At 58.7% G+C, this 13,704-nt stretch overlaps 1 protein-coding gene across 1 annotated transcript in view; it reads right to left on the bottom strand.

The window, feature by feature from the left end:
- The window catches only part of Vars1 (valyl-tRNA synthetase 1), a 12,847-nt gene extending 1,351 nt beyond the window's left edge, over positions 1-11,496 (bottom strand). The window contains exons 1-27 of the mRNA XM_055610659.1: positions 11,344-11,496; positions 10,780-11,194; positions 8,773-8,907; positions 8,545-8,683; positions 8,240-8,364; positions 8,064-8,148; positions 7,766-7,866; positions 7,522-7,649; positions 4,306-4,470; positions 4,066-4,147; positions 3,597-3,716; positions 3,412-3,520; positions 3,230-3,324; positions 3,001-3,091; positions 2,691-2,815; positions 2,510-2,613; positions 2,264-2,422; positions 2,095-2,185; positions 1,879-1,984; positions 1,720-1,790; positions 1,516-1,641; positions 1,324-1,428; positions 1,183-1,251; positions 1,033-1,111; positions 822-949; positions 436-591; positions 99-305 (exon numbers count right to left, since the gene is read on the bottom strand). Coding sequence (XP_055466634.1) covers positions 99-305; positions 436-591; positions 822-949; positions 1,033-1,111; positions 1,183-1,251; positions 1,324-1,428; positions 1,516-1,641; positions 1,720-1,790; positions 1,879-1,984; positions 2,095-2,185; positions 2,264-2,422; positions 2,510-2,613; positions 2,691-2,815; positions 3,001-3,091; positions 3,230-3,324; positions 3,412-3,520; positions 3,597-3,716; positions 4,066-4,147; positions 4,306-4,470; positions 7,522-7,649; positions 7,766-7,866; positions 8,064-8,148; positions 8,240-8,364; positions 8,545-8,683; positions 8,773-8,907; positions 10,780-11,166 — 3,288 coding nt within the window. The 5' untranslated portion in view covers positions 11,167-11,194; positions 11,344-11,496. The remainder of the gene's footprint in view (positions 1-98; positions 306-435; positions 592-821; positions 950-1,032; positions 1,112-1,182; positions 1,252-1,323; positions 1,429-1,515; positions 1,642-1,719; positions 1,791-1,878; positions 1,985-2,094; positions 2,186-2,263; positions 2,423-2,509; positions 2,614-2,690; positions 2,816-3,000; positions 3,092-3,229; positions 3,325-3,411; positions 3,521-3,596; positions 3,717-4,065; positions 4,148-4,305; positions 4,471-7,521; positions 7,650-7,765; positions 7,867-8,063; positions 8,149-8,239; positions 8,365-8,544; positions 8,684-8,772; positions 8,908-10,779; positions 11,195-11,343) is intronic.
- Positions 11,497-13,704: the final 2,208 nt, after the last annotated feature.

The following is a 13,704-nucleotide window of genomic DNA, read 5'->3' as shown; positions in this document are numbered from 1 at the left end:
AGGAGCACTGTGAGGCAGAGTGGGGAGGGGAGCACTGTGAGGCAGAGGAGGAATGTGGGTGCTTGGAGGGGCAGCAGCAGGCCCTCCAGGCCTCATACCTCTGAGGGCTCTGGGTAGGGGGTGATACAGAGGCTAGCGGGAGCACTTGGTGTGCGCCGGGGCAGCCTCTGGAACAGCTCCTCTGTGACAAAGGGCATGAAGGGCGACAGCAGCCGCAGGCCGACGTCCAGGCAGGTGTAGAGGGTCTGGCGGGCACACTCGGCGGCCACCGGGTCCACTCCATGCAGCACAGGCTTCAGGCACTCCTGGACACGGAGGCAGAGGCTCAGGGTCAGTTCAACCTAGAGCCTTCCCTGTGCCCATGAGGACTGGAGAGCCAAGAGGTGGCCAAGAGAGAGGCCAGAACCCAGTGTCCCCGCCCCGCCGCTCGCTCACCAGGTAGACGTCACAGAGCTCATAGAGCCAGAAGCTGTACTGGGCGGTGGTGATGGCCGGGAAGTCGTAGGCCTGGAAGCCTTCGTTGCTGAGCCTCACGGCCTCAGCCAGCCGGCTGCGGATCCAGCGGTCCACCAGGCTCTCGTGCCCTTCCGGCTGGGGGAAGAGAGACGTCAGCCAGCAGGGCACCACGTGCCCAGGGCAGGAAAGCAGCCCACAGGGCAGAGGCTTGTCCCATGTCTGGGGAGAAGGGCCAGGCCAGGCCCCGGCCGAGCCCGTGCCTACCCACCGACCTCCACCTGCCTACCCGCACTACGGCGCAGGGGGCGGAGGTGCGCCGGTGTGGGTGTGCTGTCCTGGACCCTCCCTCCCCACCAGGCCCTCACCTTGGAGGTCGGCAGGGGCACGAAGGCCTTCCCAAGGCCGCGAAGGGCAAACTTGGTGGCGTTCCAGAGTTTGTTGCAGAAGTGACGATAGCCCAGGATCCTGTTTACGTCCAGGTTGATGTCTCGGCCTAGGGGAGGGATGAGTGACTGCACCCGTTCTCCCTCGCCAGGGATGGTGACGGACACAGGCGACTGGGGAGGTGGGCCTTACCTTGGGACGTGTAGGCGCAGAGCCCAAAGCGCAGGGCGTCAGTGCCACACTCGGGGATCCCTGCTGGAAAGTCGGCCCTCTAGAGGTGCAGAGGGCAGCGTGCTCAGCCCCGCCCACTGCCGGAGCCCCACCTCCGGGCACGCCCCATACCTGTCCTCCTTTGGCTTTCTCCACCTCAGCGGGATCCAGGTTGCTGTTGAGCAGTTGGTCATGGAGGCCCTGGGAGGAGAGGGAGGGTCAGGCTGTTCTTCAGGGCTCACAGCCACTCCCGGCCATCGCTGGGTGCCCCACCTGCAAGGAAACTCCCCGGATGACGTCCAGGGGGTCAATGACGTTGCCAAGAGACTTGCTCATCTTCCGGCCGTGAGCATCGCGCACGATTGCATGGAGATAGACCTGAGGGCAGTGCCACGGGAGGTGAGGAGGTGATCCAGCCGGCCTGCAGCCCTCCCCGTCTGCCCTCCCTCTCGGCCGCCCTCGCACCTCTCTGAAGGGCAGCTTCCCTGTGAGCTTCAGGCCGAGCATGACCATGCGGGCCACCCAGAAGAAGAGGATGTCATGGCCCGTCTCCAGCAGGGACCCAGGGTAGAACACGCTGAGGTCTTCTGACTGGGGAAGGGGGTGGGAAGGTGAGGCTGGTGTCCCTCTCTTTCAACGCCCCTCTCCCTCTTCGCTCTAGGAACACACCTGATTGGGCCAACCGAAGATGGAGAAGGGAAAGAGCCCGGAAGAGAACCAGGTGTCCAGCACATCCTCATCTGGGAGAAGCCGAGGCCAGAGGTTAGAGGGATGGGAGCACAGGGAGAGACACCACTGCCCCCTCCCCCCCCCGGGCCCACTCCCTGCCTTGCTTAAGGCTGATCTTGTCAAGCGACACTCCAAACTCCCGAGCCGCCTTCTCCCGGGCCTCCGCTTCGGTGCGTCCACTCACCCAATAGCGGCCATCAGGGTCCTGGCAGGGAACGTGATCACAACCACTTCCTTTACTCTGCCCAGACCCTTTGCCAACTAAGGTCCCGGCAAACCCACAGCCACTCGGCACTAGCTCCAGCGCCTCCTCACCTCCCCAGGGGGCACCGCTGGGTCATGGACGGTGATGAAGTAGGCAGGGATTCGGTGGCCCCACCACAGCTGCCGAGAGATGCACCAGTCTCTACAAAGAGCACGGCTCAGTCAAGGTGCGGTCAGTGCCCCCAGCTGGCCGTCCTCCCCACCCAGGGGCCACACACACCGGATGTTGTCCATCCAAGCATGCCAAGTCCGTTGATGGGCCTCAGGGAGGATGCGGAGGTCGCCCCGGGTCACTGCGGCGCTGGCAGCCTGAGCCATCTCCCCACAGCGCACGTACCACTGCGGCCTTAGCAGGGGCTCCACCACGTCCTTGGAGCGGCTGAGGGGCGAGGGGCACGGGAGAAGGCAGGTGCTCAGCACCCAGAGAGGCGCCCACCCCTTCCCACCCGCACCAGGCCCCTCTCACTTGCAAAGCGGAACCACCATGGGATTGTCCTTGATGCCACGGAACAGCCCCCGCTCCTTCAGAGCCGCCAGCACCGCCTTCCTGGCCTCAAACCTGGGCAGGCCCTGCAGGGAAAGGCCTCGTCATGGCCATGCCCAAGTTCCTCCCACCTCCCGCCAAGCCCCAGTCCAGACATCCTCACCAGGAACGGCGGGGGCACGTTGACCAGGGACCCCTTTGAGTCCATGATGCTAATAGCCTCCAGCCCGTGCCGCTGCCCGACCTCATAGTCAGTCTGGTCGTGGGCGGGAGTGATCTTCACCGCACCTGGAGTACACGAGGGTGCCAGGGTTCCACTGCAGGCCGTGGCTCCCTCACACCTCTGCAAAGAGGCGAGGTGGGACAGACGGCCCTGTTCTGCCTCATACCGGCATCTACCGCCAGCCCATCCCGCCTACCCGGTTAGGACACGTTTTCAGTCTCCTCTCCCCACAGGACTCGGCCCTGCTCACCTGTGCCAAACTCCATGTCCACAAAGTCATCAAAGACAACGGGGAGGCTCCGGGGCGAGAATGGATGAAGGACACACTTTCCCTTCAGATGCTGAGCGCGGAAGGGAACATCAGCAACGACCAGCACTGGGCACGAGACCCTCGCCCCGGCAGGCCTCCCCTCCTGACACCCTCCCCAGCTCCTGACAGTCCCAGGCTGGGAAAGGTCCCCGGGGTAGCAGCACCCCACCTGGTATCTGGGGTCCTTGGGGTGCACAGCCACAGCGACGTCACCCAGCATCGTCTCAATCCGAGTTGTTGCCACCACCACCTCCTCGTCGCTGTCTGGGGAGACAGAAGGACCTACCTGAGCAACCTCCTTCCAGTCCCGCCCTCCTCCCCAGCCCACATCCTGCTGTCCTCAGCGCCCACCTGAGCCCTGGACCTTGTAGGCAAAGGACACGAGGACCCCGAACTCCACCTTCTCCTTGTAGCCAGGCACTGAGAGCAGGGTGCGGCCTGTCAGCTCCTTCTTATCCACCTGCAAGACGGGCATTTAGAGGTGTGGCCTGGGCGTGGGCTGGGGGATGAGGGGGGCAGGCTGGGCAGAGGCGCACCTCAATGTCAGAGATGGCGGAGTTGAGGGTGCAGGACCAGTTGACCAGGCGGGTGCTGCGGTAGATGACGCCCTCCCCATGGAGCCTAACAAAGGCCTCTGTCACAGCAGCTGACAGTTTCTGTGGTGAACGAATGCAAGTCACGAGAACTCCTGCCTGGAGGCCAAGGCCTGGGGTCCACTGGCCTGTCCTGGCGTCCTCCACCCAGCACAGACCCCTTTAAGAGGCTCCTTTCTGAGGCTCTGGGAGCACCCAGCAGGCAGCATCCAGTGATGCTGGGAGGCAGGAAGCTCTCAGCTGCAGTCCGGGCCTTGAACAGAGCACCCGTTGCTCACACCCGCAGAGCCAGAGAACTCCAGGGCCATGATATGGGCTGGGGGCGGATGCTCGCAGCTGTGCCCTAACCTCTGTGTAGAGGGTAGCCCACCCACCAAGCACCCCTGCCCTGCTGGGGGCACCGCCTGCATACGGGGTCCATGGTGAAGCAGGCTCGATCCCAGTCCAAGGAGCTGCCCAGTTTCTTCAGCTGGTGGTAAATCCTGTCGCCCTTCCTGGAAGCAGAGACCTGGATAAGCCTCCAAGCATCAGGGCTGGTCAGGCACAAGGAGTCACCCAACCCCCTGAAAGTGAGCGAGGCCCTTCAGCCCACCCCATGGGAGGGCCTGAGCCTGCAGCCGAGCCGCACACCACAGGGCCGGTGTGTACTCACTCCTCTTTCCACTTCCACACCTCCTGAAGAAAGGCCTCACGGCCCAGCTGGTGCCGGCTCAGGCCCCGCTCTCTCCAGAGCTTCTTCTCCACCACCACCTGGGTGGCGATGCCTGCGTGGTCACAGCCCGGGTTCCACAGGGTGGTCTCTCCGCGCATACGGTGCCTAGGGGAGGTGTGAGGGCAGAGGGTGAGCCAGGCTGGGAGGCTCACACCAAAGCTCTCAGGTTTCTGTAGAGTCCACGGACACTTAAGAAGGGGAATGACTGAAACCGTCTCATCCTAAAGACAGCCAGGGAGAGAGGAGTTGGAGGACCAGCAGAACAATCTGGAAACGAACCCAGAGGAGGCCCCCAGCCAGCCAGCCAGACAGCTAAGCAAAAGACGGTCCCATCAATCAAGGGAACATCAGGCGGAGGAGGACACAGAGATGGTTTCGGGAGGGCAAATGACAAACTCCCACACAGCTAAAACAGTGCTGTGAGCCAGGAGTGGCACCTGTAATCCCAGCACTCCTGAGGCAGAGGCAGGTGGATCTCTATGAATTCCAGACCAACCTGGTCTCCACAGCAAGTCCCAGACCAGCCGGAGCTATAAAGTGAGACCCTGTCTCAAAAGCCAAAAAGATGGCTCAGCCGTTCAGAGCACTGGCTGTTCTTCCAGAGGTCCTGAGTTCAGTTCCCAGCATGGTAGCCCACAACCATCTACAGTGAGATCTGCTGCCCTCTTTTGGCCTGCTGGCTCATATGCAGACAGAACACTGTATACAAAATAAAATGAATAAATCTTCAAAAAGAAAAAAAACAAAACAAAACCCTAAATAAAAAGAACAAAAACCCAAAACTGTTAACCATGGTAGCATTTCCTGACTTAAGCCACAAAAGCCAAACAACAACAAACTGTGAGAAAAAAGAATAGAAAATAACAGTCTTGAAAGTCCAAAAGCTAAAGAAGGCACGCTGCTAAACACTTGACTCCGGCCAGGGCTTGGTAGCACACACCTATAATCTTAGCACTAAGCAGGCTCAGCAGAGGATTGAGGAGTTTAAGGCTAGCTCGGGCTCCATGGCAAGCTCCAGGCCACCCAGGCCTGTATCCACAGGAATACCGTCTCAATGTTCCCACCCATAAAACAGGACAGACACAAAACACCCTGGAAAGCTAAATCAGAGCCCCTAAGCAGAGTGAAAAGGTGATGGAGAGCGCTTCTGGGAGACGCTGGCTTTCGGGGGTGTGTGCACGCATGAGCCGGTGTGTATGCGAGGGCCAGAGGATGAACTCGGGTATCGGCCCTGTCTTCCGCCTTGCAGGGAGGTCTCTTGCTCACCTCTGTCAGGCACAGCTGGCACAAGCTTCTCCCAGCACTTCTGAGATACAGACGTGCAGCGGGCATCAGAACTTGGCTCCTCCTATTTCCGCAGCACGTGCTTCGCCCCTGGGCCATCTCCACAGCCCTGTGATCATAGCCCACGTAATGCACAATGAAGTGCACACCATTTCCTGTCTAACACACTACATTCGGATTTCTCTTAGAGAGGTTCTGCAGCAAGGCTGTTCTTTTTAGAGGTGGCAAGAGGTCGTCGGCCTTCAGCCGCCCCAGAAGACATTAACATACGTTATGAATGCTGAGATGCTTTGAGGAGCCAAGCGGTGCCGCCTTTAATCCCAGCACTCAGGAGGCAGAGGCAGGGAGCTCTGAGTTTGGGCCCAGCCAGGTCTACTAAGTGATAGACCTCCAACTCAAAAAGAAAAAAAAGAACACTCTGCGGAATCGTGACTGTCAAAAATGAATCTGGGTGTAACGGGCCATGCGTGCCGTCCTTGAACTGGGTATAATGGGTCATGCATGCAGCCTGTGAGCTTGACGCCATCCTGGGCTACATGAAACCCTACGACATAGAATCAAAACACAAAGATGGGCTAGAAAGACGGCTCTGTGGCTAAGAGCACTGGCTGCTGATCGATGACTCAGGCTGTACTCCCAGCTCCACGTGGCAGCTCACAACTGTCTGTAACTCCAGTCCCAGCGGCTGCAACGCCCTTCTCTGGCCTCAGCCGATACTACACACAAGTGCTGCAGACATGCGTGCAGGCAAAACACGAGTACATATCAAATAGAAAAACAAACGAGCTGGGCCCGAGCGCGCGCAAGGCCTGCAGTTCCAGAGCCACAGGACGACAGCAGGAGCCACTCACCAGGAGCTGAGGCAGCCACACAGTGAGCCCTCATTCCGGAGGAAAACAGGCCAGACAGACCTCCAGCTAAGAGCACTGGAGGCAGCTAGTGGCGGTGGCATTCCTGGAATCCCAGCACTCAGGAAGGCCGAGGCAGGAGGATCTCTGTGAGTTCAAGGCCAGCCTGGTCTACAAAGTGAGTCCAGGACAGCCGAGGAGGCTACACAGAGAAACCTCCTCTTGGGGGGGGGTGGTGGTGGTGGTGCAGCCCTGGCTGCTTATCTGGAGGACACAGGTCCAAAGCCCAGCACCCACACGGTGGCTCACAAATGTCTGGAACACCAGTTCCGGGGACCCACGCCCTCTTCTGGCCTCTGCAGGTACAAAACACACATGCGCACACATATGTAAAGAAAACATTTCGGAAAGAGATCAGAGGTTAAGAGCACTGCCTGCTCTTCCAGGGGTCCTGAGTTCAAGTCCAGCACCAACCACATCAGGTGGCTCACAGCCACCGTAACTCCAGCACCAGGAGATCAACACCCTCAGCCTCTGTCAGCATCTACAACTTTGTGCACGCACCCACACACTGAAATAACGACTCACTCTCCTCTCAGAACTTGGAAAGCCGAGGGAGACAGACTTCTCTGAGTTCAAGGCCAGCCTGGGCTACAGAGAGACTTCCAGGAAGCAGAGCCAGACCTGCACAGTAAGACCCCGTCCGGAAAACACCAGAAACAACAACAAAAACTACCATTTCCCCTTAGCATCGACAAGCAGGCATCTGGAAAGAACACAGAATCCCTGCAGCTGTGTGGGCACATAGCTGGGAAAGACTGGAAAGACCCAGTTTCATAAGGAGCAAGGACTGTGCCCCGGGAGACAGCAGGTCTGCGTGGAGAGACCCAGGAGAAGCCCGCTTCAACAGGACTCTGCTGAGCTTTTGAAAGTCCAAAGGTGCCGCAGCGGACCAGCCGTGCAGTTCTATGGTAGGCTACACACTTAGCATATTCGAGCTATGGAGGTGCAGACAGGAGCTCACCATCGGGTCAGGGAGTCCTGGATGGCGTTGGTGAGCGCATGGCCCAGGTGCAGGGAGCCCGTCACGTTGGGGGGTGGGATGCACATCATGAAGACACCTCGGGGATTTGGTGCTGACACGCTGGGACGCTGGTGGCGGAGGAGGGGCACACAATGAAGCCTCATGGCCCTTCCAGGCAATGGGTCCTCAAGTCCTACCTGCCCCCCGCAGCCTCCTCTGGGCAGGGGCGGCAGGAACCACTCACCCCATACTCTGGCTTAAAGAAGCCCTGCCGCTCCCACCAAGGGTACCAGGCGGCCTCCACGTACTGAGGGCTGTAGGCGTCCGGCATGCTGCCACTCACATCTGGGAGGAGGAGAAGGAGCTCAGGACGCTGGAGGGGCTCAAGTCAGGAGAGAAGGAACAGGCCACCTGCCGTTCTCACCACAGGACAGGCCTAAGGCTGTTCTGCAAAACCTCAGTAAGCGGGGCAGAGGCCAGGACACAGCATAGAGCAGCAGGGAGAGCAGCAGCCAGAGGTGGGGGCCCTTCCCAGCCAGCACCTTTCTTTTCCCCCGGGGGGGTGGGGAGGTCATAGGTAATAACCCCAGGATCCCGCTTCTCCTTCTTCTCGGGTTTTGGTTTCTTCTGTTCAGAAGGAAAAAGACACAGACCCACGTGTCAGCCAAGGCCACAAAGCTCCACCCCTCCTGGCGCCGCCCCCCTCTCCCTCTCCTACCTCCCCAGGGGGCTGCTGCTGCTGCTGGATCTTCTGCTTCTGCTGGAATTTCTCTAGCTTTTCCCGCTTCTTGGCTTCTTTCTTGAGCTGAGCAGCTGTCTTTTGAGGTGCAGTGACCTCAGGGCCTGGAGAGAGGCACAGAAATTCAGTCAAGGCTGCCAAGGACCCTCTGTGGACAGTGCTATATCTAAACAGGCCTCAAACCCAATCATCTCCCAGCTCCGCCCACCCACCTCCACAGGCTCCACCCCCCAGCGGCCCAGGCAGTTCTAAGATGGAAGGGCCCCAACTCCCATCCTCCTCACCTGGTTGCTGAGTGACAGACCTGGTCCCTGAGAACAGGACTACTTCTCCCAGCACAGCTCGGAACTCCGGCTGCCGGACACAAGTGTTAAACCAGCGAGTCACATTACCCCAGATCCGGCGGACAGAAGAGTCCAGCACCTAAGAGAAACCAAACCAGTGACCTTCGTGGCTCTGTAATGAAGTCTAGTGGGCAGGCACCTGTTCTTCCCTGAGCTCCAGTGACTCACATATCGGAAGGGCAGCAGCAAGGCTGTCACGGCAGCTAAGTCTGCCAGAGTGGGCGCGTCCCCTGCCAGGTAGGTGTGCAGTCGAAGCCATTCCTCCAAGGGGCTCAAGGCCTTGCCCAGGGCCCCAAGAGCAGCCTAGCAAGAGAGGAAAGCGACACGGCAAGGCTGACATGGTCTGTCTCAGGGATCTGAGCCTTCCTGACGCTGCAACCCTCCCATCCAGGTCATCCCGTGCTAACAGCCCACACAAGCAGAAAATGATTTTGGTGTTACTTCCTAACTGTAACTTTGCTACTGTAATGAATCACAATGTAAACACCTGGGTTTTCCAGAGAAGACCCCTGTGAGGGGTCATTCCACCCACCCAAAGGGGCTGTGGCCCACAGGAGGAGAGCTGGTGCCCTACCCTAACTCTCACTGGTCGGTCTCCCTATCCCACAATCACCAGCTCTCAGGCTACTTCCTCATTCAGACGGTCATCAGAGAAATACTTCTGCAAGGTGTGGTGCTGCATGGCTTCATCCAAGCTCTCAGGCGGCCAAGGCAGGGGCTGAGCCTAAAGCCAGCCTAGTCCACGCAACTAGCTCCTTGTCATCTAAGGGTCAGTTAAGACCCTGTCTCTAAGCAATAACAAAACTGTGTGTGATTGGGAGTGTGGCTCAGGGGGAGGGTGCTCAGCGAGCAGGCGGCCCGAGACACACCTTAGAGGGCTGGAGGTGGAGGGCAGGGGTCAGCCGTTAAGTTTGGCTCCCGGTACCCACGTGGCGGCACCCAACTGTCTGTAACCCTGTAACTGTTGGTTACCACCCCCCCCCCCGGCCTCCCTGGGCACTAGGCACACATGTGTAGATACAGGCAGGCAAGACACTCGGAGATCAAAGCTGAGTATGAAACACAAGGCCCTGAGGTTAAAGGGTCACATGCCACAACACTGCCCTGTGGGCGTTGACAAACACTTTCCACTGAGAAAATAACGGAGCCAACACTACCCTGCCGGAGAGGCTCTGTTAGTCCATCCGGACATGAAGAAGCAGGCAGGGTCTATGCCATTCATTCATTCATTCATTCATGGATTCCTTCACTCACTCGAGCAACATCAAGCACCCGCCATGCACGCCCAGCCGGGCAGAGGCGGAGCCTTCTGTTAAGTCTACCTGGAAAGACTCAACAGAAACCATCTGGTGCTGTGTGTCCTCTGCCTTCCCCTCCTCAGACTTCACGTCTCCCTTACCTCCCGCCAGCAACAACCATCTCTCCCCAGTCTTTCCACAGCTCAAAGTAACAACTGCCCTCATCTGTCACTCAGCCGTTCACTCAGTGCCCACCGCTGGCTAGCGTCTTGTCGGCCCCACAGAAGCTACTGTCATCTGGGAAGAAGGAACCTCAACTGAGAAAACCGCCCTGTGGGTGAGTCTCTGGGGGCGCTTTCTTAATTAACGACTGTGGGGGGGCGCCAGTGCACTGTGGGTGATGCCCTGGCAAAGGAGCCCTGGATGGTGTAAGAAAGCTGGCTGAATAAGCTGTGGAGAACAAGCCAGCATTCCTCCACGGCCTGTTTCTGCCTCCCGTTCCTGGCCTGACTTCCCTTAGTGACGGAGCGGACCCGAGGGCTGTAAGCTGAAATAATTTCTTTCCCAAGTTGCTTTTGCTCGTTTTGCTACTGCAACAGAAACTCAAAGTCCCCCAGAAACCTGAAAATGCCTAGCACACCAGGGCGTTCCAAGCCACTGAGCCAGGGTTCCAGAGTGAGTCCTTGCTTAAACTCATACGCTCCAAAACCAAAAGTGAAACGCTCCAGGCACTCATCTGTCGCACCGGAAGGGGTTGCATCACCTTGCACTCTCAGACACAGAAGACCAAGGCTCTAGAATTCAAAGCGTTCCCAAAGTTACCACACCGGGTGGCACAATTCGGACTTCTGACGACCCGCTTCCTCCCTTAGGATGCTTTCCAATCATTGCTTGTTTACTCGGAACCTCTCCCTCCCTCCTTCCTCTTCGCTCTCACCTGGGGATCCTGGCCAGGACTTCGAAGTCCTAGGGCTGGCAGCGTCGCCCCACAGGCAGCTGGAATGAGCTCCGTGTCTGCATAACTGACCCACTGTTGGACGAGGACAGCTGCCCTGCTGCCCGCGGGGCCCCCCAGGCCTGCTGGCCACAGCAGCTGGGCTACGGCCGGGGCCCCCCACACCCACAGGCCGCCAGGCCCCTGCTCCAGGGCGGGCAGGCGAGGCGGGGGGAAAGGAGTCCGGCTGCTCGGGGGAGGCTGCAGGCAGATGCGGGGATGGGGGCCTCCCCACCCGGGGCCGTCACCAGCTTCCCCGTAGCGGGCAGCGATGAGGGCTCGGAGGCTAGGGAAGGCGTCGGGGTGAGCAGAGACGTAGAGGATGGACATGGCTGGCGTCTGAAGGCGGTGGAGTGACCTGAAGGGAGAGCGGGCAGGTAGAGGAGGGGACGTGGCCACGTGCGTGCGCCGGGCCGGAGCAGCCTCCAGCAGGGACCGGAGGAGGAGGCGGGACCCCGATCGCCCGCCCGGTGTTGCGAGAGGCGAGTTCGTGCCGTGTGTACGTACTGAAGGTGGAGATCGCGCCGGGCCGGGCCTTCTCAGCCGGCCACGGCCGCAGCCCCACAGGGTGGTCAGGGAGGCGGTGGCGGGCGGCGGAGGCAGCTCTCCCTCTGCGGGAGAGCGCGGCCGGGCGAGCGGCACCCACGTGTCCCCCTTTGTGACAGCGCGCGTTTCCGGGCCCGGGTCCTCGCGGGGCAGCCGGGCCCCGCCCGCGCGTGCGCGGTCCCGAGGATCCGGCCTCCGTCCGCCTCCCGGCGCCGCTCTCCCTGCCGACGGCTCTCCGCTGCCGGGCGGCTCGAGCAGGGCGAGGGCGGCCCGCGCGGCAGGGGAGATACGGTAGCCGAGTCAGGCGCCGCCGCGGCCACCCGGGTCCTCGGGTCAGGCGCCGCCGCGGCCACCCGGGGTCCTCGGGTCCAGAGCGCGCGCCCGGTCCCCGCCTCCTGCAGGACAGGCCGGGGAAAGCGAGGCCGCCTGGAGCAGTGCCTGCGGGGGGGCCGTTGCAGCAGGGCCGGAGGGGTAGTGACGCCCCGCCCGGCGCGGGGGCGCACGCCTACAGCCCCACGCGGAGGCTGGCGGAGCTCTCGTGAGTTCAAGGCCGGGCTGGTCCACAAGCGAGGTCCAGGACAGCGTTCACTGCCCCGCACGGTCTGCGGCCCGCGTTGGTGCGCGTCCTCGGCTCTCAGAACGCGTGCTTGGCAGAGCGCACCGCGCACGGCACACCCTCGGCTCTAACTCTAGCACCGTAGAGAGACAGGGCTGTGAGTGCCGAGAGTTCGCGGCCCGTAGCCACGCGAGGCCGAAGCGCTCCCTTCGGTGCACTCCAGCAAAAGGCTCGCGGTGCTGCTGCGGGGGCGCTGCTCCACCCTTGGCATGATCCCAGCCCAGGGTGGCACGAGGGCCCGGGACAGGCGGTGAGCCGGCCCCGCTGCACAGAAGTGTCGGGTTCCCGGGTCAGATGCTGGCAGAAGCACTGGTAACCGGTGAGCGCAGCGGCTGAAGGAGCCTGCACCCGAGGAGAGGCCAGGGGCCAGAGAAGCTTGGCGTGGCAGAAGGCACACCAACAAAAGTGTACAGAGAAATCAGGCAGAAAAACGCCAGGCAGTAAGCCCACGGCACGATGTCGCAGCTGAGAAGACTTAGATGCCTGGGAAAAGAACAATCCACGTGAGGATAGGAAATAGCGTAACACCGGGCGTTTGTGCCGTGTGTGCAATCTACCTTAGATGGTTTAAAAATAGAAACAATGAAAAGATGTAAATGAGATTGGCTTAATACCGGTTATGTTTACCATCATTCTATTTCATATTTCTTAATAGCTATACAGAAAAAAGAAAAAATAGGAAAAGTGGATAAGAGACAAGCCTTAGAGGAAAACTTGGAACGACATATAAGTAAAAATGAAAGCCGGGCACAGTGGCACATGCCTGTAGTCCCAGCGCTCTGGGAGGCAGAGGCAGGCAGATCTCAGAGTTCCAAGCCAGCCTGATCTATAGTGAATCCAGGACACCCAAGAGTACACAGAGAAACCCTGTCTCGAAAAAAGTGAAATACTCAAGACACAGAGAAATTAAGACCAGTATTAATAAAAATCTCAAAAACATTTCAAACGACGTTTCCCACATTTTATCAGCCGCCTCACGTCACATTGGTCCTTTCCCTGACCCCTCTCTGACAGTAATGCCTCAGTACTGTTCCGAGTGGGGATTTTAGGATGTCACCCCTCACTGCTAAAGAACTCAACCAACCCATGTCAGCCTGAAAGGGCTACAGTTTAAATTCCCCCACACTCCACAAAACACCTTAAATGCATTCTTAAGACTTGCTCCTCCTGTGCCTCCCTAATCCACACCCCTCAGTCTATAATTTACCATTATATGGAGGAGATCTTGCTGATTCAGATGGAAATACCTTAGAAATGTTTGATAAGAATTTTTACTTACTGGGGATTACAAATTGCTCCTGAAAAAAACAAACAAATAGGAGAGTCTATTAATTATCTATAATATAAGCTAGGTCTACAGAAAATTCTACAGAAAGTACAAACAGGAGAGCTCAATAATGAGCTCAATTTTCAAAAATTGCTGGGAGATATTAACTACTCAAGAGCTAAGTAATTTTTCAAACCTTACAAGGTGATTCGGACTTAATTGGCTCCGGTAGAAAAGAAATTACAGGCTGCACATGTGGACAGTTTGGATCCAAAGTTTGGATCGCGTCTTGTTTTGCCTTCTCATTCTCCCATTGGATTTGTTATACAGAGGCAAGATATTACCTTAGAATGGATATTTTTAGCACACAATTAAAAAGTAAAGACCTACCTAAAGGGGGGTGTGTGTCTCTAAATTGATCTCAAAGGGAAAATGAGAC

This window comes from Psammomys obesus, unplaced genomic scaffold (genome assembly GCF_907164565.1).
Source record: "Psammomys obesus unplaced genomic scaffold, mPsaObe1.curated_primary_1811, whole genome shotgun sequence".
In the NCBI taxonomy this organism is placed as follows: Eukaryota; Metazoa; Chordata; class Mammalia; order Rodentia; family Muridae; genus Psammomys; species Psammomys obesus.
This window is presented reverse-complemented; position numbering and strand designations above follow the sequence as displayed.